Source organism: Terrapene carolina, unplaced genomic scaffold (assembly GCF_002925995.2).
Source record: "Terrapene carolina triunguis isolate 2854851 unplaced genomic scaffold, T_m_triunguis-2.0 Scaffold427, whole genome shotgun sequence".
NCBI classification, from domain to species: Eukaryota; Metazoa; Chordata; order Testudines; family Emydidae; genus Terrapene; species Terrapene triunguis.
This window is the reverse complement of record NW_020664778.1, coordinates 974,217-1,002,189: the sequence shown is the minus strand read 5'-3', so window position 1 is coordinate 1,002,189 and position 27,973 is coordinate 974,217. Positions and strand designations below refer to the sequence as shown.

The window sequence follows — 27,973 nt, the reverse complement described above, 5'->3', positions numbered from 1 at the left end:
GCAAGTTACAGTGGATCAGTATATTTGATTTGGGAGAAATGAAGTAACAGCTGCCCAAATTGAGCTTGAGCACTCCTGAATTTTGAGGGTGTTCAAATCTGGAAGGCAGGTGCTGGATTCCCTTTCTGAATATTAGCTAAATCTGGAAAAGAAAAGTCAATTTCTGCTTCCATGGCTCAGAAGTGGAAATCCTCCTACGTACCTGGTACTGTATCTAAAGTTGCCCAGTCTAGTAGAGCCTCCCCTCCCTTACTTTTCATTTTAAATTCTAGTGGGATCCACGTACCTGCCTTGCTAGGCTTCAGATAGAGAGGTGCCATGTCCATTTAGTCCACCCAATTCTTTCTTGGCCTTGGCCTGACTAGGAGACCATCTTACTATGTCTGTGACCAGCTCTGTTGTGGGAAGAGCAGCTCCTGCAATTATGTTTGTTACCTCCCTTGTGGAAACAGGGGCAACATTATGTATTTGTGGCCAATAAGGGGTGGAATGGGTTTTTGGGGTCAGTGTCAGGGGGTATTTCTTTTTTTCCCAGGGGGCTCTACCTCGCAATCCTCCCTCAACCTTACAGCCGCTACCACCCTTTTATGGGCGCTACGTTGGACACACAATTTACTAATCTCTGCCTTACACTTCTGATGGCCTGCGGCTGCCTCATTCTCATCTACAAGGAAGTGAGTTGCTGCTCTCACTTCTTCTAACAAAATTTGTGTGTGTGTTAACCCTTTCCTATCCTGTTCTGCATTCCTGCTGGCCTTGTCTCTCTCCTCTTGCATATTTCTAAGTACAGTCGCCATTTTAAGCTTTTCTGCTATCAATTCACACCCGTCTGTCTCTCATTTGTTCAAACGCTGTTGTAACTGCTTTTTCTCCAGCTCCACTTCCCGCCTTCCCTTTATCATTTTAACCACGTCCAGACATGCATAAAATAATGCCCATGCAGCAGCCACATTCTTTGCGCTACTCTGTGGTTTAAAGGTTGTGCAATACTGTTCAAAGCTCAGACTCGCTTCAAGCAGGGGATTCTCACCCTTAAAGCACCCTCTTTCCCAGGGCATTTCCCCTTCTTCATTACCCAGCTCTCTAACTTGTTGGTTTTCTCCTGTCTCAAGTGAGCAGCCAAGGGTTTTTTTTAGCCATCTCTACTTCCCTTATCTCACTAATGATCCCTACCAAAAGCCCTTTCACGCAGTCACAGTATTGCTCTAAAATCTTTACTTTTAAGGCACAACTCTTTAACTCCTTATTGCACGCTTCTACTGTTATTCTAAGCACGATTCTTAACTTAAAAATTACAGGACATTACCAAATATTCTGTGAGAGAGGGACCTCGCTAAAGGAGCTTAGTCTGAAAAAGGAAGAGACAGTTTGCTCAGGTCCGTGCCTCAGTTTCCCCACTGCACAGCAACTGCTCAACAAGTACCACGTGATTAGGGTCACATGATGCCCATGTTCCTCCACCAATTTGTTACCAGATTTGCCTGTTAATTTGGGGTACACTCATTTATTAGGGTTACTCTTCTGGGGGGTGGGATTCTGTAATCCTATCAATGTACTGCTTGTGTCACTTGTGTTCTCATATGGAGCTCTACTTCTCCCTTCTGCAAGTCCCCTCCCAATGGAGCTATCCTGCAGGACCTAGGTTCCCCAGGGCTGGGTTCTTCCAGCCCCAGAATCAGACGAACACACACACATACACACATTAACAGAGCGTGTCTGAGAGGACCAGGTTAATCAGCACTCCCAAGCTGACCCCTTATATGTCCCTGGACTCAGCAGGCTGGGTCGAGCAGCACCTCCAAGCTGTCACCCTCACATGCCATGGGCACCGCACCAGAATAGAGCCCGCCTGAGCAGACTGGGTCGAGCAGCGCTTTCAATCTGCCACCCTCATATGTCCCAGGTTCAGCACGTCCCTGTCCCCACTTTCACATTACAGTTGTTCTGGGAGTAACCCCCACAGGATTTTTGGGCACTGCAGGGATCTTTAGTTTAGGTATGAGGAGCGTTGTAGCAGAGCGAATGGGGAAGCCAAAAAACACCCCCGGGGGGTGGGAGGAGGGACAGAGAGAGAGAGAGAGGCAACCAGCTTAAGCATGAAAGTTATTTATTGCCAGGTAATAACCATACAAGGGGAGCCAAACAAAACAGTGATAATATTAAATCTAACTTAAATTTTATTATAAAAGTCAGGTTTAGAAAACCATAACTGATCACACAAGTCAGGGTCAGAAGGCTATACCTAGAGCGAGAGAGAGAGATGGGTTTCACCACTCCGTGAAGCTTGAATCAATCGGGGTTCCCAGGTGGTGGTGTGATGTTACGAGTGTAATATAGTATCTCATTGAAAGGTGACACAGGGCCAGAAAAAGTTAATTAACTCACAGACTGACCTGACCCATGGCCAAACTTTAAAGACTTGTTAGGAAGATATAGAAGGGTAGCTGTTTGCTCAGGTCTTGTGATGTAAGCAAACAATTCTTGTCTATTACTATGGCTTTGATTCAGAGATCAAAAAAAGGAAGACACTTGAGTGAAATAGTATTATTGTCTATATGTCTCTTTGAAGAGTGTGGTAACCTGTGTCTGAACTGTTTAATGGATAAATTACCCTATGCTAATTGGGAGAAGGAAAGTTAGGCCTATTGTTTTCTCAGGCCAAAAGGCTGCTGGAAATGTATAAAAATTCTGGGACACGATCCTTCTTCATCTCAGATCTGCTTTGGGTTTCAAGAAGGGGAAACCCTAGGCCATAAGAATTGAGATTCCCCAGTCACTGACTGGAGTCACCCTGAATATGGACATTGGACTATAACCTATGGACTATTTCTAAAAGAACTTTTGGCAACTACAAACTCACCACCTCTGCTATGTATCTAGACCAGGGGTCTCAAACACATGGCCCGGGGTCCGCATGCGGCCCGCGGAGCTTTTCCCTGTGGCCCGCCAAGCTCCCCGTGCCCCCCCCCCCCCTCCCCCCCCTCCCCGCCCCCCCCCCCCCCCCCCCGCCCCCGAGTTATTTTATGTGGCAGCTAAGCTCCCTGCTCCCCAATGTTTGGGGCCGGGTCTCTCCCCCGGCCCCACCTGCTGCCCCCACGCACCTCCCCCGAGTGTCCCCCAGCCTCAACTCTGCACCCCCTCCTAACCCCAAACTCCATCCCAGAGCCTGCACCCCCACCCCCTGCACCAGCCCGGAGCCTTCACCCAGCACCCAAACTACATCCCAGAGTCTGCACCCCCACCCCCTGCCCCAGCCCGGAGACTGCAGCCACCACCCAAACTCCATCCCAGAGCCTGCACCCCAGACCCCCACCCCTACCCAAACTCCCTCCCAGAGCCTTAGGCAGGTGGGGATGGAGTTTGGGGGGGCAGGTTCTGGGCACCACCAAAATTTCTACAAACCTGCCACCCCTGGAAGAGGCAGAGCAGTGGTGGAGTGGTGGTGCAGCCCAGTGCAGTGGGGGGGCTTTAACAGAAGTAAATCTAACTAAGTGCATGTTTTGTCCTTTGAGTGAGGTGCATTACTGAGTGTATATATTTTATTAAAACCGCTTGGAAATGACTTGTTGTAGGAGCAGCAGTGATCTATATGCTCTGTATAATGCTTAGCACTTTCCAGGAGGCAGGGGGGAGGAGCACGCTCGGGGGAGGGGGAGAAGAGACGGGGCAGGGGCGGGACCTCATGGAAGGGGTGGAGTGGGGGCGGGGCCGGGGCCAGCAAGGGGGGGTGTCAGTGATGCGGCCCTCGGGCCAATGCACTAGTCCTCATGTGGCCCTTGTGGTCATTTGCGTTTGAGACCCCTGATCTAGACCTCAAGAAATTGAACTCAAGTCTGTATGTATATTGATCTTTCCACCAACTCTCTTTTCTTTTTTAATAAATTTTAGTTTATTAGTTTAGTTAATAAGAATTGGCTATAAGCGTGTATTTTGGGTAAGATCTGAGTTATCATTTGACCTGGGTGTGGGGCTTGGTCCTTTGGTATCAGGAGAACCTTTTTTCTTTTACTGGGGTATTGGTTTTCATAACCAGTCATCTCCATAGGAGCGGTGCTGGTGGTGATACTGGGAAACTGGAGTGTCTAAGGAAATTACTTATGTGACTTATGGTTAGCCAGTGGGGTAAAACCAAAGTCCTCTGTTTGGCTGGTTTGGTGCCTTAATAATAAAGGATACCCAGCCTTGGGCTGTGCCTCCGCTGCTCTAAGCAATTTGTCCTGAATTGATACTCTCAGTTGTGAACTGCCAGAGGCAGCATTGTTACAGGTGGTGGTAGCTGAGGGTCTGGAGTGCTGGAGACAGGCAGAGCTCCCAGCACGATCAGTCAGGAGAAGATGAAGTCCCAATGGAACTGATGCAGATTTTGGATTCAGGCATCAGAGCACTTACTTGAGCATGGGTAGGGTTTTTTCTAGGGAAAGAACAATGTTCAAGGGAGAACACTAGATTTGTTTGTGGGTAAACTGATGGCTCAAGTATACCACAGTTGTTTTGTTCAGGCTAGACAATAGGAACTGATTCTTCCTGGCTATGGGCGGTGTTCCTTGGAGGGAGCTCACAATGCAATTAGGCAGCTTTGGTATTTTGGATCCCAATAAAGGATTTATTACTAGAATTGGTCTGATAACTACTGAGCTGGGGGTGTGCAGGTGTGGGTTCATTAACATCTGGGGCAGAGATCCCCTACGATGCAGTGCTTCCCTGCTTTTCTGGTCCCAGAGTTCTGTGCGGTTCTTGCCTTGGAATCTCTGTTCTCCATTCTGTTTGCTAATAGGGATGCCTCCTTGTCTCAGCTTCGATGCAAATGAGGCTAGGGGAGTTTCCCTAATCCTGTCACCCTTATCCCAGGGGTTTAGGTGTGTCTCCCACGGCCTTTTCATTGCTTTTTGTAAGTCATTCTTCTGATCGGCTTTGGTTCAAGCAGAGGCTGGGGAGGGAGAGGTCTTTCGTGAGTCAGACAGGCTGGGTACTGCGCCCTGGTTCCCCAAGAACACAGAGCTGATAGGTAACACCTCCTGGCTTACCACGAACTGTCAGGGAAGAGCTCGTTCAGACCTTGCTCACAGATCATAATTTAAAATTATTAGGTTGGCCAACATCACTGAAACAAATGCACCAACATTGTCATAAAAAACAACAGCTGCGTGAGGAAGCTAGTCTTTGTTCATACTTTTCAAACCTATTCTGCTTTCTCAGGTACTAGTATTTTATCATATACTGTATATGCTTTTAAAGTCTATATTAATGTTTCAATTTCAATTCAAATTTCCAACCAATGACTTAATTGGCAACACTGCTTCTGTAGAGTATGCTCTGTTGATTGTTCTTTCTGAGGGACAAAATGTAGATATCAACGGTTAACTTTCCACTCTCTGTTTCAATCACATATGATCTGGGCACTGAATTCTTTGTTTGTTTGTTTTCTTTATGACAGTAGGAGTTGTCCGTCCTTTTTCTCCATCCAGTTTGACACAAACATGGGCACCAGGTTCTAGATCCGGCAGTTCTGTAACAGTGACATCTGTTATAAAAGTGTTTGTAAGCTCCTTTTGCTTTTTTATCTGATTTGGCTATTTGTTTCATGTCTGGCCATTCTGGAGGTAGATCCTTTTCCTCAGTTGGAACAGCAGTTCTGAATTGTTTTCTCAGCAGGAGTTGTGCTGGACCAGTGGTGAACTGGAGCCGGTTTGCAAGAACCGGTTGTTAAATTTAGAAGCTGGTGTAGAACCGGTTGTTAAAGGGGCCAGCAGGTGGGCAAACTCCAGTCCGCGGGCCACATACGGCCCGCGGGACCATCCTTTCTGGCCCGCCTGAGCTCCCAGCTGAGGAGGGTCCCCCGGCCCCTCCCCCGCTCTCCCCTCCCTCCCCCCCCGCAGAGCCCCAGCACGTCGCACCGTCAGCGCCAGCACTCTGGGCAGCTCGGCAGCTCCTGCCGCTTTAAGCAGCATGGTAAGGGGGCCGGGGCTGGAAGGAGGGATTAGATAAGGAACAGGGAGCGGTTGGAGGGGGCGGAGGTTCTGGGGGGTGGTCAGGGGACGGGGAACGGGCGGGTTGGGTAGGCGTGGGAGTTCCGGGGGTCTGTCGGGGTGGTGGTGGATGGGGTCGCGGCAGTCAGGGGACAGGGAGCTGGACGAGTTGGGTAGGGGGTGGAGTCCTGGGGGGCAGTTAAGGTGGGGGGTCTCGGGAGGGGGTAGTCAGGGGACAAGGTGCGGGGGGTTGATGGGTTGTGGGTTCTGAGGGGGCAGTTGGGGGCAGGACGTGGGTTGGGGTCGGATGGGTGGGTGGGGGGAGACAGGCATGTGGTGCTTGTACTCACCGCGTGGTTCCCTACTGGGTCTTCAGTGGCACTTCGGCGGCGGGGGGTGGGGTCTTCACTTGCTCTGGGTGAAGGACCCGCCACCGAAAACCCAGAGCGAGTGAAGACCCCCCCCGCCCTCGAAGTGCCGCCGAGGACCCGGTAGGGAACCGGTTATTAGGATTTTGGGAGCTCATCACTGGTGCTGGACTATATCCATATTGGTGTTGATGGCTAGCACGGAAGAAGATCCATTCCTTGCTACTGTTGTTGGATTTTCTCAGCTATCTCGGCCTCAAACACTTGCTTGTAGGGAATGTGGGCTGCTAATAATATAATCAAAATCATATTTCATTTGGACTGACTTACCGCTGTGGAGAATTTTGGTTCATTGCCATCACTAGTTGTTCTGGAATACCAAAGGGAGCAAAAGTGCATTTCAGCTTCTCAATGACACTGCAGCATACCGTTTTTTCCAAATACATTATTCTACATACCTGGAAAAATAGTCCGCTACGATCAGATAATGATATGCTCTGAATTCTACAAGTCTGCAGCTAGTCTCTTTCAAGGTCTGTCTTGTAGAGGTGGTGGTGTTCTACATGGTTCAGCATTGTCTCTCAAGGTTATTTGTACTGGATCTCCTTTCAGAGGTCCAATTGCAGTAAATACTCCATGGAGTTCTTCTTCCTTTCTCACTAGGCCCCATCATGACTGCCACTCTGCCACTGAGAAGTTTGTTGGTCTTTGATCACGTCTTTATAAGAACATAAGAATGGCCTTACTGGGTCAGACCAAAAGTCCATCCAGCCCAGTATCCTGTCTACCGACAGTGGCCAATGCCAGGTGCCCCAGAGGGAGCGAACCTAACAGGCAATGATCAAGTGATCCCTCTCCTGCTATCCATCTCCACCCTCTGACAAACAGAGGCTAGGGACACCATTCCTTACCCATCCTGGCTAATAGCCATTAATGGACTTAACCTCCATGAATTTATCCAGTTCTCTTTTAAACCCTGTTATAGTCCTAGCCTTCACAACCTCCTCAGGCAAGGAGTTCCACAGGTTGACTGTGCGCTGTGTGAAGAAGAACTTCCTTTTATTTGTTTTAAACCTGCTGTCCATTAATTTCATTTGGTGACCCCTAGTTCTTATATTATGGGAACAAGTAAATAACTTATTCAATTTCTCCACATCACTCTTGATTTTATATACCTCTATCATATTCCCCCTTAGTCTCCTCTTTTCCAAGCTGAAAAGTCCTAGCCTCTTTAATCTCTCCTCATATGGGACCCATTCCAAACCCCTAATCATTTTAGTTGCCCTTTTCTGAACCTTTTCTAATGCCAGTATATCTTTTTTGAGATGAGGAAACCACATCTGTACACAGTATTCAAGATGTGGGCGTACCATGGATTTATAGAAAGGCAATAAGATATTCTCCATCTTATTCTCTATCCCCTTTTTAATTATTCCTAACATCCTGTTTGCTTTTTCATAGAATCATAGAATCATAGAATATCAGGGTTGGAAGGGACCTCAGGAGGTCATCTAGTCCAATCCCCTGCTCAAAGCAGGACCAATTCCCAACTAAATCATCCCAGCCAGGACTTTGTCAAGCCGGGCCTTAAAAACCTCCAAGGAAGGAGACTCCACCACCTCCCTTTTTTGACTGCCACTGCACACTGCGTTGACGTCTTCAGAGAACTATCCACGATGACTCCAAGATCTTTTTCCTGATTAGTTGTAGCTAAATTAGCCCCCATCATACTGTATGTATAGTGGGTGTTATTTTTTCCTATGTGCATTACTTTACATTTATCCACATTAAATTTCATTTGCCATTTTGTTGCCCAATCACTTAGTTTTGTGAGATCTTTGTGAAGAACTTCACAGTCTGCTTTGGTCTTAACTATCTTGAGCAGTTTAGTATCATCTGCAAACTTTGCCACCTCACTTTTTACCCCTTTCTCCAGATCACTTAGGAATAAGTTGAATAGGATTAGTCCTAGGACTGACCCTTGGGGAACACCACTAGTTACCCCTCTCCATTCTGAAAATTTACCATTTATTCCTACCCTTTGTTCCCTGTCTTTTAACCAGTTCTCAGTCCATGAAAGGACCTTCCCTTTTATCCCATGGCAGCTTAATTTACGTAAGAGCCTTTGGTGAGGGACCTTGTCAAAGGCTTTCTGGAAATCTAAGTATACTATGTCCCCTGGATCCCCCTTGTCCACATGTTTGTTGACCCCTTCAAAGAACTCTAATAGATTAACAACACACGATTTCCCTTTACAGAAACCATGTTGACTTTTGCCCAACAATTTATGTTCTTCTATGTGTCCGACAATTTTGTTCTTTACTATTGTTTCAACTAATTTGCCTGGTACTGAAATTAGACTTACAGGTCTGTAATTGCCGGGATCACCTCTAGAGCCTTTTTAAAATATTGGCGTTACATTAGCTATTTTCCAGTCATTGGGTACAGAAGCCGATTTAAAGGACAGGTTACAAACCCTAGTTAATAGTTCCGCAACTTCACATTTGAGTTCTTTCAGAACTCTTGGGTGAATGCCATCTGGTCCTGGTGACTTGTTACTGTTAAGTTTATCAATTAATTCCAAAACCACCTCTAGTGACACCTCAATCTGTGACAATTCCTCAGATTTGTCACCTACAAAAGCCGGCTCAGGTTTGGGAATCTCCCTAACATCCTCAGCCACGAAGACTGAAGCAAAGAATTCATTTAGTTTCTCTGCAATGACTTTATCGTCTTTAAGTGCTCCTTTTTTATCTCGATCGTCCAGGGGCCCCACTGGTTGTTTAGCAGGCTTCCTGCTTCTGATGTACTTAAAAAACATTTTGTTATTACCTTCTGAGTTTTTGTCTAGCTATTCTGCAAACTCCTTTTTGGCTTTTCTTATTACATTTTTACACTTAATTTGGCAGTGTTTATGCTCCTTTCTATTTACCGCACTAGGATTTGACTTCCACTTTTTAAAAGATGCCTTTTTATCTCTCACTGCTTCTTCTACATGGTTGTTAAGCCATGGTGGCTATCTTTTAGTTCTTTTACTGTGTTTTTTAATTTGGGGTATACATTTAAGTTGGGCCTCTATTATGGTGTCTTTGAAAAGTGTCCATGCAGCTTGCAGGGATTTCACTCTAGTCACTGTACCTTTGTAACACTTTGTAAGTGTTTCTGTGGTTAACTGATCCATATAGTTCAGAACACCTCCAGGACTAGTTAGGTGACTTCAACTCTGGGAGGGATTGAAGGTGATTGTAAGCTCCTTCTGATATGACTGTCACACCTGCTCCTGAGTCAATTTTAAAGTCAATAGTCTTTCTGTGGCTATTCAGTTCCACTTTCCAGGCCGGCTCTGTGTCATCACATATGACAGATCCCAGAAACGATGGCTCTTGATTGTTGGTAATCATAGTCAGCTTCATGACTTCCTTAGTATGGCAAACAGCTGCAAAATGTCTGCATTTTGTGCATTTATTACATCCCGTGTCTTTAGCTGGACATACATCTCTTGATGCAATGAATTTTTCCACATCTTGTGCATTTAGCCTGAAAGGCTTTGTAGTTTTCCTGGGACTTAACTCTCCTTTTGCCCCAGGGGTTTTATGATGATGACTTTTAGCAGTCATGCAGGGCCCAGTGCTTGATTTGTAAATGAAGAGGTGCTGGGGCTCAGGCATTAAGGATAATATTGTTTCCCCTCCCCAGTCACATCTCCCTGGGATCTCCCCCACACACAGTCCCCCTCCCCCAGGGTCTTCCTGTCCCTCCCACTGGCTTCCTTTCCCCCCAGAAGGGCTCACCCCTCGCAACAGGAAATCCATCCTTCTGTTTCCCCCATCCAGGAAATCTTCCCTCCCAGCGAGAGCCGCACTCATGCATCTGGGGTTGAAACTGAGGTTCCAAAGTCCAGCCCTGCCCCCCACGGCAGCCCCGATTGGCCAGCACTGTGCCCCCTTCCCACCCTATGACAGGTGGGAGACCATTCAGGGGTCACAATGAAAAAGCTGACAGTTTTGAGAGAGGTTTATTTCTAAATCTTGTCAATATGCTCCAAAAATATGATCCCATAATGACAAAGCATGTGCAACAATCTCCTCGCCTTTCGCCAAAACCAGAACAATGTCAATCAGTCACTTCATTATACTTCGGTTATGGCACCGTTCAATCCCCCACCTTGTCTCGCTAATATCCTGGGACTGACACAGCTACAACTACACTGCATACAACAATTCAGAAAGGATTACACAGGGCCCTGGAATCCAGATAAGCCTGCTTGTCCTCATTCACCAATACATCAATAGGTTTCCCTTCATTAAAACTTGACCATGAAGAACAGCTCAACACATGAGATTTTGACAGTTGGTGGTTTTTAAAACATTCATTAGCCCTATGCCAGTTTCTGAATCCCTTATCAATCAATGCTGGATCAGTGTGACCTTTGGTTGCTGCATCATTAGAGGAGAAGAAACGGCAGTAAAAGCAAAATGCTGCGTCCTTTGATGGGCTATATTCTGATAGTGACAGATTCCTGCAGCTGCAGGTCCTTCTCCCTCCCTGCTGGGGAGGGGCAGTCAGGCAGCTCTGGCACCGCCCCCCCCCCCCAGAGCTCCCATTGGCCGGGGAACCGGGTCAGCGCTGGGAGGCAGTGCGCCGAGCTGCCCTGCCGAGACTGTTGCACGCAGGGATGCTGGGGAGGGGGGAGCTGCCCCCGAGGTGAGAGCACCCCACCCCCCGGCCCATCTCACCGCCTGTGTATCTAACCCACCCTGCTCCCTGACTGCCCCTGCCCCTTGTCCAACCCCGCCCGCCCGCCGCCCCTCTAACCATGTGAGGCGCCTAGCAGCGTTTGGCTCAGCGCGGAGCCATACTCGCTGCCCCGCCCCTCCACAGCTCTTCCTGCCCTGCATTAGGGTGTGCTGGGGCACACCCCATGTGCGCGCCTATGAATGTAGGTAATCCACCCCCCTGAGAGATGGTAGGCAGGTCGACAGAGGAATTCTTCCTTCAACCTAGTTCTGTCTACATGGGGACTTAGATCGCTTAACTACGCCACTCAGGAGTGTGGATTTTTCACATCCCTGACAGATGTAGTTAAGCCAACCTAATTGTCTAGTGTAGGCCCATGTCATGTATTTCTTGTACACGGTAGGTTACAGGACTGCTGCTAGTAGGTCAGGCTCTTGTACCAGATACAGCCTGGCTACAGAGCTTCCTTTATAGACAGAGATGCCAGACATGTGTCCTCCAAGACCGTAAGATACCTTAGTGCACTGCTGGCTATAGCTGTTACCAGCTCAGATAAAGTATGTCACATACTGTGCCAAGCAGCGACTGAACCGTATAACACAGTTTAGGATTCCATTGCAGAGGGAGGGCGGGGTCCAAGTGTGTAGGGAGGATCCTTCTTTGTGGTATGGGAGTGCCTGGCCTCCTGCCAAGTATTAACTGCATCAGAGCTGGTTACAAACTCTCGTAAAAGTGCCAGGCTTTGTCCGTGTTGGGGGTTTGCCCCAATTCCAGCTGTTGGAGTAGCTGCCCCAGTGCAAAGCCCTGGGGTAAATGGGGGAAGTCACCCCAAGCCATGATTTTCACTGGTGCAGCTTAGCCCATGTTGTAGCTAGCTACGTGCGGATAGTTACCCCAGTTTGTTTTGTACCCCCTTGTGGAAGACTCAAGAAGCTTGATACCAGCAAAGATGTAACCGCCTGCTTTCCAGCAGGGGATCAACTGCACCAGTGCAAATAGCGGGTTTGTGTTTCTGCGTCTCAGGGGTTGCATTGGTGCAGTTTCACTGCTGACTGGATTTGGTGCAAATTCCCAGTGTAGATACGGGCTGAGCATCCCACGTAATAAGAAAATCGCGGTGGAGCTGCGGAAGGTGTAAATACCACAAGCTAATGATGCAGGTGATTAAACACAAAGCAGATCAGTTAAGAACGTAACCCTCATTTTTATTCCCCCTAGGGCAGCTCTTGTGATAATTACACCTTGCAGTGTCATCCTCAATCTTCAAATCTGAATGCATCCTGGTTTCGAAAAGCACTAACAATCCAGTGTCAACCAGAGCTCGGTAGTACCTTTGGAACTGGTCTGCTAGAATGTTGCACAAAAGACCTGAATTCTCAGGTAAGATGATATACTCTGAAACCATACTCTTACCGTGAACATTGTTACATGTAGAGCAGTGGTCTCCAACCTTTTTAGGCACAAGATCACTTTTTTTGAATTTATGTGCAACCCAGGATCTACCCTGCCACTTCCCCAAGGCCCCACCCCGCTCATTCCATCCCCCCCTCCCTCCGTCACTCGCTGTCCCCCACACTTTCACCGGGCTGGGGCAGAGGATTGGGGTGCAGGAAGGGGTGTGGTCTCTGTGCTTGGGCCGATGGGTTTGGAGAGTGGGAGGGGGCTGCGGGTTGAGCCTGGGGCAGGGGGTTGGGATGCAGGAGGGAGTGAGGGGTGCAAGCTCTGGGAGGGAGTTTGGGTGTAGGAGGGGCTCAGGACTGGGGCAGGGGGTTGGGGGGGCAGGAGGGGGTTTGGCATGCAGGAGAGGGTATGGGATGCTGGCTCTGGGAGGGGTCTCAGGGCTGGGGGAGGGGGTTGGGGTGCGGGAGGGAGTGTGGGCTCTGTCCGAGGGTTCAGAGTGTGGGAGGGGACGCCGGGTTGTGCCTGGTGCGGGGGGGGGGGTGGGATGCAGAAGGGAGTGAGGGGTTCAAGCTCTGGGAGGGAGTTTGGGTGTAGGAGGGGGATCAGGGCTGGGGCAGGGGGTTCAGGATGCAGAAGGTGGTACAGGGTTCTGGCTCCAGGAGGGGGCTCAGGGCCGGGGCAGGGGGTGTAGGAGGGGGTGTGGGGTGCGGGCTCACGCTGGGCAGTGTTTACCTCGGGCAGCTCCCGGTCGGTGATGCAATGGGGCTAAGGCAGGCTCCCTGCCTGCCCCGGCCGCACGCCACTACCGAAAGCAGCCGGCATGTCCCTGGGGGCAGGCACGTGGCTCTGCCAGCTGCCCCTCCCTGCAGGCACCACTCCCGCAGTTCCTATTGGCCACAGTTCCCTGTTCCTGACCAATGGGAGCAGCGGAGCTGGCGCTGGGGTGGGAGCAGTGCGTGGAGCCCCCCCGCCCCTCCAGGGGTCACAGGGACATGCCAGTCGCTTCCGGGAACAACACGGGGTAAGGACAGGCAGGCCTCCTGCCTTAGCCCCACTGCGCCGCCGGACTTTTAGCAGCCGAAAATCTCCCGGGTTGGCTGCAGAAGCCTCTGTGAGATCGAGCCCAATTCTGGGAGACTCCCAGCAAAACTGGGAGAGTTGGCAACCCTAACTGATCCTGAGATAGACTGTCAGAGGCCCCATGATCGACCAATCAATCGCATGCTACCAGTGGGTGACCACTGATGTAGAGGAACTGATCCCCAGGTGGTGTAGCTCGCCATACACTGATTTACACCAGCGGGAGATCTGGCCCAGGATCTCAGTGTTAACCCTGTGCTCTCACTTGCTCATAACTCTGAAATGGGAGATTTTCCCTGCTTGGCCGGAGCCCAGAGGGGAAAGCTGGAGGTCTGAGGAAAATCTGTTCAGCCATTTTGAGTACAGCGACACGGGAATAAAAGACCCGGCCCAGGTCAGCTGACTAGGGCTGAGGGGCCAAAAATTGCTGAGTAGATGTTCGGGCTTGGGCTCAGGGACCCTCCCCCCTCACGGGGTACCAGAGCTCAGGCTCCAGCTCAAGCCCAAATGCCTACAGAGGAAATTTACAGCCCTGCAGCCTGTCTCAGCTGACCCAGGCCAGCTGCCAGTCTTTAATTGCCGTGTAGGGACCATGCCGTGTCAATCTAATTAAGCTGAGAGGTGCTGAGATACCACAGTGATGGGTGCCAGTGCAAAACCTCTAAGCCCAGTAGGGAAAAACAAAAAAGTGTTCAGTTTCTGTCAGTCTTAGGCTTTGCACAGAGCAAGGGCTGAGCTACTAAAGTCAAATCAAGGTTGAAACCTGCTTATGATCCTCAGCTGGTGCAAATTGGGGTGGCTGCATTGAAAACAGCAGAGCTCTGCCGAGTTAGCTGAGGACTTCGCCCCTGACATTTGAACTGTTTTCAACCCCGTTTCTTAGTAAAACTTGTTATAGTTAAGGTTGTTATAGTTAAGGTTAACGATTGCGCCCAGGAGTTCTAGGCATTGACCAGAACCCCATTGTGCTAGGCGCTGTACAAATACAAAGAACAAAACAACAGTCCCTGCCCCAAAGAGCTGACAATGTAAGCATAAGGCTAGAGACAACAATTAGAAATGGACAGATTGGGAAGCGCGATGAGACAATATTGTCTCATGAGAGGCTGTGGTTCCAGCACAGCAGCAGCCTATCTGCTGTCAGGTTTTTGCAGGCATTACGGCACAGCAGAGCGTTAAGGAGGGCTTTGAAGGTGGTGTGATGGGGTTTACAGACCCCACCCAGAGACAGAGAGATTAAAGGAGCAGTACTGGACAAAGAGTCCCTCCCCTTAGCAGCTGTGGAGCAGGCTCCAAATGGGGGATCTGCTGTAAAGGGGACCCTGACAGCCAAGCGCGGTTGAGGGGAAGAGTGAAGGGGAGGCCGTCTGAAGGGAGGAAGCCAGTTTGCTGTTTCTGGGGACAATGCAATGCACAGGAGAGGGTCTGGACTGTGGGTAAGAGCCAACCAGGAGCATAGGGGTCTCACCATTTTCCCTTCCCCACTCCCTGCTGAGGGAAAATAACTGGACACTAGGAAGGGGAATGCCTGTTTGGCTGAGTGAGCTGCTGAGACTGAATGAGAACGTCCTGCTGGGGGACAGGGGGCAGTGGGATAGGACCATGCCCCAAACGGAAAGAGATCAGGAGGTAGGAAGCAGCCCCGGAGAGGTTGGCCAGGTGCACCAGGAAGAAGCAACCGAGACATTCGACGCCTCTCCCTCTTGGTCCCTGGGCTGGGACCTAGTGGAGAGGGAGGGCCCGGGGTCCCCTCCCTTCCCCACTACCTCTGTCCAGGAGAATGCCACTTCCCTGGGAATTGACGGGTGCAGCTTAACTGTTAGTCCTGATGATTGCCAGCCAGACTTGCCCCTGTGGCACTCCAAGTACAGTTGTTCTCCCATACACAAATTGCAGGTCAACCACACACAAGCACACAGGACTAAGGGGGTGAAAGGATGGTTGAACCATGGCCTACCAGTCTGTGAGTGAAACCTGCTACAGGTGGTGTCATGTTCCCCTGGTATCTGGACCGGTGATCTGCTAGCTCACGCCAATCCTCGACTCTGGGAGCCAGCCTTACCCTGCTCTGCTGTGAGAACCCCCAGTCCCAGGCTGTTCACTCACAGCCTCTAGCATGTAAGCTGCTCCCAGCTACATGAGTGAGCACTTTTGGCCAGCCGCTGCTTGGATTGTGCAACCAAATGATACTAGCCAATATCTCCCGTCCCAGACACAACCCTAGGAACCTCCGTCTTGCAGTGTCCAGTTATGCCCGCTGGATGCTGCAAGGTTATATGAGTTGGTCAATTTAACAAAGAAATTGATATGTATCTGTAGATGGAGGTGGAAGAGAGAGAGAATGGCAAACATCTCTTTTATCCTGTTCTTTCTTCCCTCTTGGCTCTGCCCCCCCCCTTCAGAGTCAGGTGAGCATTACCTCATCATAGTCCCAAACTGACCAAGGGAAGGGGGTGACTCACTCAAGAGTCCAACAGATCCTTTGTTGCTGCTTAGGCCAGTGTCCTTTGCTCCTGTGAGGCTGGGCTGGGTTTGTCCCATACATGCCCTGATGAGGTGTGAACTGCACCTCTGCTTCTGGAGAGTTTTGCCTGGGCTTGTTTTAAGCCATGAGGACACATTTTCAGCCTCATGACTATATACATGAAATTACAACCTATAACCTTATTATACAACTATGCTCAGTGCATCATGAGCCTTCTGAAGACACCCGTCATGACAAACTTTGCATTGGATACCACACAATCGTATTATAAGGATGAACATGTGGGTGCAGGGTGGTCCCCCAAGGTACAGGGTGTCACAGGTGGATAATGAGGTAGTTTTGCGGATGTTTACACAGAGCTTCTCCCAAGCATAAGGTGCAACATGGAAGGAAGGGGCTTGTTTGGAAATTTAACAAGTTGGCGATGGAGGCTGGCCTCATGGGCTGATCAGAAGCCGGAGTCAACTTTTCAATACTGAAAGAGGACCAAAGAATTCTAGACCAGTCAGCCTAACTTCGATACCTGGGGAGATACTGGAACATCTTATTAAGCAATCAGTTTGTACGCACCTAGAGGACAATAGGGTTATAAGAAATAACCAGCATGGATTTGTCAAGAAGCCTTCATACCAAACCAACCTAATTTCCTTCTTGGACAGGGTTCCTGGCCTAGTGGATGGGGGGAAGCTGTACACATGATATATCTTGACTTTAGTAAGGCTTCTGATTCAGTACCTTGTGACATAGTCATAAGCAAACTAGGGAAATGTGGTCTAGATGAAGTTACTATCAGGTGGGTGCAAAACTAGTTAAAAGACCGTACTCAAAGAGTAGTTATCAATAGGTTGCTGTCAAACTGAGAGGATGTATTGAGTGTGGTCCCACAGTGGTCATTTATTAGTCAATATTATTATTAATGACTTGGATAATGGCGTGGAGAGTATGATTTAAATCTGTGGATGACAACAAGTTGGGATGGGTTGCTAGTACCTGGAGGATAGAATTAGAATTCAAAACAACCTTGGAAAATTGGTCTGAATTCAACAAGATGAAATTCAGTAAAGACAACTGCAAAGGACTTCACTTAGAAAGAAAACAGTGAAATGCACAACTACAAAATGGGGCATCACCAGTTAGGCAGTAATATTGCTGAAAAAGATCTGGGTGTTACAGTGGATCACAAACTGAATATGAGTCAACAGTGTGATGCAGTTGTGAAAAAACAGGAGTGTTGTAAGTAAGACACGGGAGGTAACTGTCCTGCTCTACCCCGCACTGGTGAGGCCTCAGCTGGAGTCTTGTGTGCAGTTCTGGGCACCGTGCTTTAAGAAAGACGTGGACAAGCTGGAGAGTCCAGAGAAGAACAAGAAGAAAGATAAACAGTTCAGAAAATCTGACCTGTGAGGAAAGGTTAAAAAAAATGGGCCTATTTAGTCTTGAGAAAAGAAGCCTGAGGGGGGATCTGATAAGTCTCCAAATATGTCCAGGGCTGTTATAAAGAGAAGGGTGAGCAATCATTCTCCATATCCACTGAAGGTAGGACAAAAAGTAAATGGCTTAATCTACAGAAAGGGAGATTTAGGTTAGATATTAGGAAAGCTTCCTAACAGTAAGGAGAGTTAAGCACTTTATCATTTGTTAAATATACCTAATGCTACAGAGAAGGCAAGGTCAGAGAAATGCACTTTGCACATGAACCAGTAAGTGGTGAGGTTTGTGATGGTCTTCAGTTCTTGGGTGATTCCATTTCACAGTCCCGGAGCACCCCAGGGAAAGTTCAGTGTGCTGCACAGACGAGGTTTGCTCGTATAGTTGAGAGTTCCATTGGGCCAGAGGAGCGAAGTTACAGAGCACCACGGTCTTCATCACAGAGCTTTAGAGGGTCTGTTAGGTATCTTGGGACCAGGCCATGGAGCGTCTTCGAGATAAGGACCAAGACCTTAAACTTGACAGGGCTTCATGCACAAGTCCATGGGGCCGGATCTAATGCATCCAAGGATGATGAGGGAGTTGGCTGATGTGATTGCAGAGCCATTGGCCATTATCTTTGAAAACTCATGGTGATCGGGGGAGGTCCCAGATAACTAGAAAAAGGCAAATATAGTGTCCATCTTTAAAAAAGGGAAGAAGGAGAATCCGGGGAACTACAGCCTCACCTCAGTCCCGGGAAAAATCATGGAGCAGGTCCTCAAGGAATCCATTTTGAAGCACTTGGAGGAGAGGAAGGTGAACAGGAACAGTCAACATGGATTCACCAAGGGCAAGTCATGCCTGACCAACTTGATTTGCCTTCTATGATGAGATAACTGGCTCTGTGAATATGGGGAAAGAGGTAGATGTGATATATCTTGACTTTAGCAAAGCTTTTGATAGGGTCTCCCACAATATTCTTGCCAGCAAGTTAAAAAAGTATGGATTGGATGAATGGACTATAAGGTGGATAGAAAGCTGGCTAGATTGTCGGGCTCAATGGGTAGTGATCAATAGCTTAATGTCTAGTTGGCAGCCGGAATCAAGCAGAGTGTCCCAGGGGTCGGTCCTGGGGCCGGTTTTGTTCAACATCTTCATTAATGATCTGGATGATGGGATGGACTGCACCCTCAGCAAGTTCACAGATGACATTAAAATGGGGGGAGAGGTAGATATGCTGGAGGGTAGGGATAGGGTCCAGAGTGACCTAGACAAATTGGAGGATTGGACCAAAAGAAATATGATGAGGTTCAACAAGGACAAGTGCAGAGTCCTGCACTTAGGATGGAAGAATCCCATGCACTGCTACAGGCTGGGGACCGACTGGCTAAGTGGCAGTTCTGCAGAAAAGGACCTGGGGATTACAGTGGACAAGAAGCTGGATATGAGTCAGCAGTGTGCCCTTGTTGCCTTGGGCTGCATTAGTAGGAGCATCGCCAGCAGATCGAGGGAAGTGATTATTCCCCTCTATTCGGCACTGGTGAGGCCACATCTGGAGTATTTTGTCCAGTTTTGGGTCCCCCACTACAGAAAGGATATGGACAAATTGGTGAGAGTCCAGCGGAGGGCAAAGAAAATGATTAGGGGGCTGGGGTACATGACTTATGAGGAGAGGCTGAGGGAACTGGTCTTATTTAGTCTGCAGAAGAGAAGAGTGAGGGGGGATTTGATAGCAACCTTCAACTACCTGAAGGGGGGTTCCAAAGAGGATGGAGCTCGGCTGTTCTCAGTGGTGGCAGATGACGGAACAAGAAGCCATGGTCTCAAGTTGCAGTGGGGGAGGTTGTAGAGATGTCAGAGACTGACTGGTGTGGACCTCCTGCTGGTCGTCCTGGGAATTAGCTCTTTTCCAGCCTTGGAGCGCCCTCTGCCGACCTGTGGGTCACCTGCCTCAGGCCCCCGTGTCCCTCCCAGACCCTGGTGCCCTTTATCTCAGGGTTCTGCCCGAGCAGTAGCCACGCTCTGGGTCTCCCCTCCCAGGTGAGCCCCCTCCCCTCTACACCCACCTTGCCTCAGTGGCTACTGCCAGTTGTCATCTAGCCCCCTCTCACTGGGGCAAACTGCAGTCTGTAATGGCCACTCATCATCGGCAAGGGGGTTGGACCAGCTGCCTCTGCCTATTTCTGGGCCGCACCTCTGCAGCCCCAGTACCTCCTTTGGCCTTATCCAAGGCCTCAGCCTGGGGAGTTGCCAGGCTGGAGCTCCCCAGCTCCTCTTGCCTTTCCCCAGCACTGCTCTGTGTCCGGTACCCTGCTCCCAGGCAGCTAGATGCTTCTCTTTCCACAGCTAGAGACTGACTGACTTAGCTCCTCCCTGAGCCCTTATAACAGGGCCAGGTGTGGCTGCTTCCCCAATCAGCCTAGCCTTTCCACCAGAGCGGGGTAACTGCCCTGCTACACACACACACCCTCAAAATCCCCACCCCTGGGGGCAGGGGGGACTCTTCCCTTGGGCTCCCTGAAGCTGCGCCTCTAGGGCCCCCCGCTTCTTTTCCACTACCTCCCACACTTTGGCCATTTCCCCGGTGTTCGTCTGTGCCTTTCGGCGGGCTGCTCCGCTGTCTCCAGCTGCACCCACAGGTCTGCATCCATCCCCCTGACCCTCCAATTTTAGGGTCTGGGTCCATTGGTGGCCTGCTCCTTTACCACCTGGGTCCCGGCCTCTTGCTGGGCCCACTCGGTCTCAGTTTCTTTTTTTGCGACCAGCTCGGCAACAGTCTGGGTCCCGACTTCTCACTGGGTCCCCTCCATCCCCTCTGCCTCTGCCACCTGCCACCTCTCGTGGGTGGCCCAATGACCGACCAGACATTATTCCTGCCGCCTCCATCTTGTCCAGTTTCGCCCCTGCCAGGTCCCCAGGCACCTCCTTCAGCCACCCCTCAGTTCCCTCGAGGGGGCAGTGCCTCCTAATGTGGGCCAGTGTATGGCAGCCCCATCAGGCTCCCCGCCTCTTTGCTGCCCTGGGCCTCTCCTGGTCCATCTGGGGTCCCACCCTCTCGCTGGGACTGACCTGGACCTTCCACCTCGGGCCTGGGCACGTCCACTGCATGTGCCCTCGTCGCCCACAGGCCCACATGTCTGTAGCTGCCTGGGTTCCCTCACCCGGCGGACTGTCTTCAGGACTTGCCCCTGTCCCTGCTCGGGGTAAGGTGCCCTACCCCCACCCCAGTAGGGACAATCCCTTTTTAAGTGTCCCCACCTTTTACAGGCATAACAAGCCCTACATTCCATGCCCAGCCTCCGGGCCCTGGTGCTGGGCTTCTCCTCAGGTTCTCGGCGGTTCCTCCTGAACTCTCGCCTCAGCAGTCTTAACACTGCCCTCCTGCCAGCTGCCCCAATTGCTCCTGGAGGGCCCACTGCACCTCCCAGAGTCCCTCTTGGGTCTCCCAGATCCCATGCAGCAGGGATACCCTTTGCCTCTGGGGGTCGTCAGCTCCCTTTCGCCAGGGCGCTGACGCCTGTCCCCAACCAGGGGTAGCACCTGGGGCCTCCGCAAAAAAAAAGCCCCACTATACCCAGCCTCCATCGTCCCTTCCTGTAGCTCGGCACACCTTGCCTAGTCCTCACAGTCAACTTGTATCAGGGGTGGAGCGGCCGTGCTTGCATTCTCCACCACGTGTAGCAAGGTCGAAGCCTTTTTCTACCGGAGTGGGGTAACTGCTCCGCTACAGAGGTCAAATTGTATATTAGGAATCACTATTTCACTAGGAGGGCGGCGAAGCACTGGAATGGGTTACCTAGGGAGGTGGTGGAATCTCCATCCTTAGAGGTTTTTAAGGTCCGGCCTGACAAAGCCCTGGCTGGGATGATTTAGTTGGGGTTGGTCCTGCTTTGAGCAGGGGGTTGGACTAGATACCTCCTGAGGTCCCTTCCAACCCTGATATTCTATGATTCTATGGGAAGCTAATTTAGGGAGCAGAGAACAGGATTTATGAACTTGTGGTAGCATGCGTAACTGAGGCAACCTAAATGCTGAAGGTTTCAGGCCCAGGTTTATTGCACCCCAGCCAAGAGGTGACAAAGGCATAAATAACTGCAGCCAGATCTTAGTGTGTGTACAGAACCTAGCGCAGTCTCGGCCTCTAGCAGTACTGTCATGCAAATAAAAATGCTGGGTTTATACCAGTAAATGGGTCAGTGTCGCCGCATGCCATCTGTACTGAACCTCGGGTCTTTTATTAGTGAGCCTTGTAGCTGGTGTCCATCTCTAGCACAATCACACTAACGAGAAGGCCCTTTTAATCTGAAAAGGTGCTGAGGGGGAAGATATAAATGAATCACCTACCAAGAAAAAGGGGAATTCGGACAAGTATCGAGCATTCGTACCGAAAGAGAAAGAGTTCCTGAAAACCTGTAAGTATGAAAAACTTCCCTCGGTCCCTGCTGATACTGGGGAGCTGTGCTGGGATGTGCCTGAAATACACAGGGCTTTGGGGAGAGGGCAAAACTGGACCCAGCCCTGGCTGTGGTTGAGGGTACAGAAGCCGCTCTCCCTCCCCAGGGCTAGGGTGCAAGGCTGCACCGGCCCATGTTCATGTGGCTGCTCTATGGCACTTGCAGCAGGGGGGATCAGGGCCACAGGATCCCATGGAAGTTGTGATGCTTCTCAGGGCACACAGGGCTGTGAGTCACCTTGTTGCCACCTGCTTCCAGTGTGAGGGAGTCTTTTGCCAGCTGGGCGTTAACGCTATAATATGACCAGCCTGTCAGCCACTCAAGCACTCTCCTCTGGGTTACACCAGCTCTGCCTTTGCCCTGCAGGCTGACAATAGACACATGCCAGCCCACAAGTGCCTTCAAAGTGTCCCACTGGTCTCTGGATACCCACAGAAATCCCAGATCCTCTGTTCCCAAAGGAACAATGTATCCCAGTTTTACCTTAGCCCACCGCTCCTGTACCATGCACAGCTCTTGAGTTCAATTATAGTTAGGGCCCTTCCAAATTCACGGACCAGTTTGGTCAATTTCACAGTCATAGGATTTTAAAAATCATACATGTCACGAGTCTGAAATTTCACAGTGTTATAATTAGAATCATAGATTCATAGATTCTAGGACTGGAAGGGACCTTGAGAGGTCATCGAGTCCAGTCCCCTGCCCTCATGGCAGGACCAAATACTGTCTAGACCATCCCTGACAGATTTATCTAACCTACTCTTAAATATCTCCAGACAGTTAGGAACCACCCTGACAGTTAGGAACTTTTTCCTAATGTCCAACCTAAACCTCCCTTGCTGCAGTTTAAGCCCATTGCTTGTTCTATCCTTAGAGGTTAAGGTGAACAAGTTTTCTCCCTCCTCCTTATGACACCCTTTTAGATACCTGAAAACTGCTATCGTGTCCCCTCTCAGTCTTCTCTTTTCCAAACTAAACAAACCCAATTCTTTCAGCCTTCCTTCATAGATCATGTTCCCAAGACCTTTAATCATTCTTGTTGCTCTTCTCTGGACCCTCTCCAATTTCTCCACATCTTTCTTGAAATGCGGTGCCCAGAACTGGACACAATACTCCAGCTGAGGCCTAACCCGCGCAGAGTAGAGCGGAAGAATGACTTCTCATGTCTTGCTCATAACACACCTGTTAATGCATCCCAAAATCATGTTTGCTTTTTTTGCAACAGCATCACACTGTTGACTCATATTTAGCTTGTGGTCCACTATAACCCCTAGATCCCTTTCTGCCGTACTCCTTCCTACACAGTCTCTTCCCATTCTGTATGTGTGAAACTGATTGTTCCTTCCTAAATGGAGCACCATGCATTTGTCTCTGTTAAACTTCATCCTGTTTACCTCAGACCATTTCTCCAATTTGTCGAGATCATTTTGAATTATGACCCTATCCTCCAAAGCAGTTGCAATCCCTCCCAGTTTGGTATCATCTCCATAGAAGATTAGGGTTGGAAGAAACCTCAGGAGTTCATCTAGTCCAACCCCCTGCTCAAAGCAGGGCCAACACCAATTAAATCATGCCAGCCAGGGCTTTGTCAAGCCGGGCCTTAAAAACCTCTAAGGATGGAGATTCCACCGCCTCCCTAGGTAACCCATTCCAGTGCTTCACCATCCTCCTAGTGAAATAGTTTTTCCTAATATCCAACCTAGACCTCCCCCACTGCAACTTGAGACCATTGCTCCTTGTTCTGTAATCTGGTACCACTGAGAACAGCAGAGCTCCCTCCTCTTTGGAACCCCCCTTCAGGTAGTTGAAGGTTGCTGTCAAATCCCCCCTCACTCTTCTCTTCTGCAGACTAAACAATCCCAGTTCCCTCAGCCTCTCCTCATAAGGCATGTGCCCCAACCCCCTAATTATTTTCGTTGCCCTCCGCTGGACTCTCTCCAATTTGTCCACATCCCTTCTGTAGTGTGGGGCCCGAAACTGGACACAATACTCCAGATGAGGCCTCACCAATGTCGAATAGAGGGGAATAATCACTTCCCTCGATCTGCTGGCAATGCTCCTACTAATACAGCCCAATATGCTGTTGGCCTTCTTGGCAACAAGGGCACACTGCTGACTCATATCCAGCTTCTCGTCCACTGTAACCCCCAGGTCCTTTTCTGCAGAACTGCTGCCTAGCCACTCGGTCCCTAGTCTGTAACAGTGAATGGAATTCTTCCTTCCTAAGTGCAGGACTCTGCACTTGTCCTTGTTGAACCTCATCAGATTTCTTTTGGCCCAATCCTCCAATTTGTCTAGGTCACTCTGGACCCTATCCCTACCCTGCAGCTTATCTACCTCTCCCCACAGCTTAGTGTCATCTGCAAACTTGCTGAGGGTGCAATCCATCCCATCATCCAGATCATTAATAAAGATGTTGAACAAAACCAGCCCCAGGACAGACCCCTGGGGCACTCCGCTTGATACCGGCTGCCAACTAGACATCGAGCCGTTGATCACTACCCATTGAGCCCGATAATCTAGCCAGCGTTCTATCCACCTTATAGTCCATTCATCCAATCCATACTTCTTTAACTTGCTGGCAAGAATACTGTGGGAGACCGCATCAAAAGCTTTTCTAAAGTCAAGATATATCACATCCACCGCTTTCCCCATATCCACAGAGCCAGTTATCTCATCATAGAAGGCAAATCAGATTGGTCAGGCACGACTTGCCCTTGGTGAATCCATGCTGACTGTTCTTGATCACCCTCCTCTCCAAGTGCTTCAGAATGGATTCCTTGAGGACCTTCTACACGATTTTGCTGGGGACTGAAGTGAGGCTGACCGGTCTGTAGTTCCCCAGGTTCTCTTTCTTCCCTTTTTTAAAGATGGGCGCTATACTTGCCTTTTTCCAATCGTCCGGGACCTCCCCTGATCCCCACGAATTTTCAAAGATGATGGGCAATGGCTCTGCTATCACATCAGCCAACTCCCTCAGCATCCTTGGATGCATTAGATCTGGACCCATGGACTTGTGCATGTCCAGCTTTCCTAAATAGTTCTTAACCTGCTCTTTCACCACTGAGGGCTGCTCACCTCCTCCCCATACTTTGTTGCCCAGTGCAACAGTCTGGGAGCTGACCTTGTCTGTGAAGACCGAGGCAAAAAAAGCATTGAGTACTTCAGCTTTTTCCACATCATCTCTCACTAGGTTGTCTCCCCCATTCAGTAAGGGTCCCACACTTTCCCTGACTTTCTTATTGTTGCTAACATACCTGTATAAACCTTTCTTGTTACCCTTCACATCCCTTGCTAGCTGTGCCTTGGCCTTCCTGTTTACACCCCTAGATGCTCAAGCAATATTTTTATACTCCTCCCTAGCCATCTGTCCAAATTTCCACTTCTTGTAAGCTTCCTTTTTGAGTTTAAGCTCACCGAAGATTTCACTGTTAAGCCAAGCTGGTCACCTGCATGTTTGCTATTCTTTCTGCACATCGGGATGGTTTGTTTCTGAGCCATCAATAAGGCTTCTTTAAAATACAGCCAGCTCTCCTGGACTCCTTTCCCCCTCATATTAGCCTCCCAGGGCATCCTGCCCATCAGTTCCCTAAGGGAGTCAAATAATGCTTTTCTGAAATCCAGGGCCCGTATTTTGCTACTCTCCTTTCTTCCCTTTGTCAGGATCCTGAACTCGACCATCTCATGGTCACTGCTGCCCAGATTGCCACCCACTTCTACTTCCCCTACCAATTCTTCCCTGTTTGTAAGCAGCAGGTCAAGAGGAGCACGGCCCCTAGTTGGTTCCTCCAGCACTTGTACCAGGAAGTTGTCCCCAGCACTCTCCAAAAACTTCCTGGATTGTCTGTACATTGCTGTATTGCTCTCCCAGCAGATATCAGGGTGATTGAAGTCCCTCATGAGAACCAGGGCCTGTGATCTGGAAACTTCAGTTAGTCGTCCGAAGAAAGCCTCGTCTACCTCATCCTTCTGAGGTATTACCACTGTCAAGGCTGAATCCCAACTCTGTCACTCTGAGTGCAGAAGTGGGGCCTGCAAGGATTAAAAAAATTAATACTGGCCACTCCAGGCTTGTTTTACACTGCCACGGTTACAGCTTCTCTCTGACCTTGGCTTGGTAAACGCTGCCACCACCTAAATGCAAAAAAACCCTTTGAACCCAGGAAGGAGCACATGGGAATTCCTCCCTGTAGGTACCTCAAGCCCTTTCACCTCCTCCTCCTGCCCCCCCCCCCGAAGAGCTGAGAAAGAAAACAAAGGAAATTAGCTGTTGACACCAGCTAATCAATCAGCATAGACACAAACCTGTTAAGACACCAGAAATCCAATCCTGTTCTTAACAAAGGTAAATTTTATTAAAAACAAAAAGGAAGAAAATACATCTGGAACTTAGGCTTTTGCTAGATTTTAAAAGAGCAATTCCAAAAATCAAGCACTCAAACTAGCTTTCTTGGGGGTTCAGCTTAAAGGTGACAAGCAAACAAAAGCATCAGGGGTTAGCACGGAGGAGTCCACAAGCCAATAAGAAATAAAAGAAATAACCCTAATCACATCTAGCTAAACATTCTGATCTACTTACACATTGGAGTTCAGATAAGTAGTTCTAGGCATGATCTGATGACTTATAATCATACCTGGCTTAGCTGCTTATAGCATGGCTGCTCTGACCCTTCAGCCCAGAGAGAACAGACAACGGGGAAGTTTCTTTCCCAATTTTAAAATGTTCTACCTTCCCATTGGCTCTTTTGGTCAGGTGCCCACTTTTTTTCTTTATCTGGGGGACTTTTTAACCCTTTACAGGTAAAGCAAATAAAGAACAGCTACCAGGAGGGATTTTACAGCTAACTAGCTGTCTGGGTGTCCATCAAAGGGAGCTCCCCCCCCCCACTTTATTTATTACACCACCCTTACTTCTGCACTGTTGCTGGCAGGGCGCTGCCTTCAAAGCTGGGTGCCCGGCCAACAGCTGCCGCTCTCTGGCTACCCAGCTCTGAAGACAGCACAGAAGTAAGGGTGGCAATACTGCGACCCCTCTAATATAACCTGGACCCCCCCCTGCAACTCCTTTTTGGGTCAGGACCCCGAATTTGAGAAACGCTGGTCTCCCCCGTGAAATCTGTATAGTACAGGGTAAAAGCACACACAAAACCAGATTTCAAGCGGAGAGACCAGATTTCACGGTCCGTGACGCGTTTTTCATGGCCGTGAATTTGGTAGGGCCCTAATCATAGTGAAACAAAAGGGAATTAGTTTCAGAAAGACTAGAGATTCAACTGGAAACAAGGGTGAGTGATGGAAACAAATGGTTTCATATCAAACAAAATCATAAGACATGAACTAGGGTCTACACCTACTAATAGTTACCTTTCCTAGCTAATAGAGTAGAGACTCACCCCAAAGTTCTGTCTTTTGCAGCACTTGCTTGTCCCAAGTAGCCAGGACCAAGTCTTCCATGAACCACCCCCACTCACCCTATGATCTACTGAATCAGTCTTTTGTCTTTATTCACAGGCAGGGCTATTCCTTCATTGCTGTATTGTTCCTTTCCCCTTCCAAGTGGTTTGGAGGTTTATAGTTTGTCTTTGATGGTTTTCCATTGACTTCTCTGAGCTGGGGCAAGGCAGACAATATATATACTACCTGTATGGCCCTGAGGATGGCATGTGGGTTGCAGCTGTGTGCTGACTGGGCTGTAAGTGGCCTGTAGGCCGCGGGTTGAGAACCACTGGGCTGGTAGCACAGCACCCCCTAGCACCATGCTGGAGCATTGGGGCTGATAGGGATGAAGAGCCATCTATTGAATCACCGTTGCCATTTCCTATAGCATCCTGGGTTTTCCTTGGAGGTCTCCCCTCCTTGCACTGACCTGGCACAATGCTGCTTAGCTGGTGAGAGCTGAGTCTATCCCTGGCATGTAATTGTCTCCTCCTTCCAGATGAAAATATGGAATCCAGGATCCGAAAAGTTCTGAACACTACGTACAAGAAGCTGACCAACTCTCTGTCCCAGGATAATATATCGGACGAGATTAAATATCTCAAGTGAGTCTGCAGCCCAATTTCTCCCTTAAAG

At 49.4% G+C, this 27,973-nt stretch overlaps 1 protein-coding gene across 1 annotated transcript in view; it reads left to right on the top strand.

Annotated features, from left to right (window-relative positions):
• Nucleotides 1-12,423: 12,423 nt before the first annotated feature.
• The window catches only part of NUGGC (nuclear GTPase, germinal center associated), a 74,682-nt gene continuing 59,132 nt past the window's right edge, over nt 12,424-27,973 (top strand). Inside the window, exons 1-3 of the mRNA XM_029913048.1 lie at nt 12,424-12,451; nt 21,758-21,859; nt 27,837-27,942. Of these exons, the coding sequence (XP_029768908.1) occupies nt 12,424-12,451; nt 21,758-21,859; nt 27,837-27,942 (236 nt within the window). The remainder of the gene's footprint in view (nt 12,452-21,757; nt 21,860-27,836; nt 27,943-27,973) is intronic.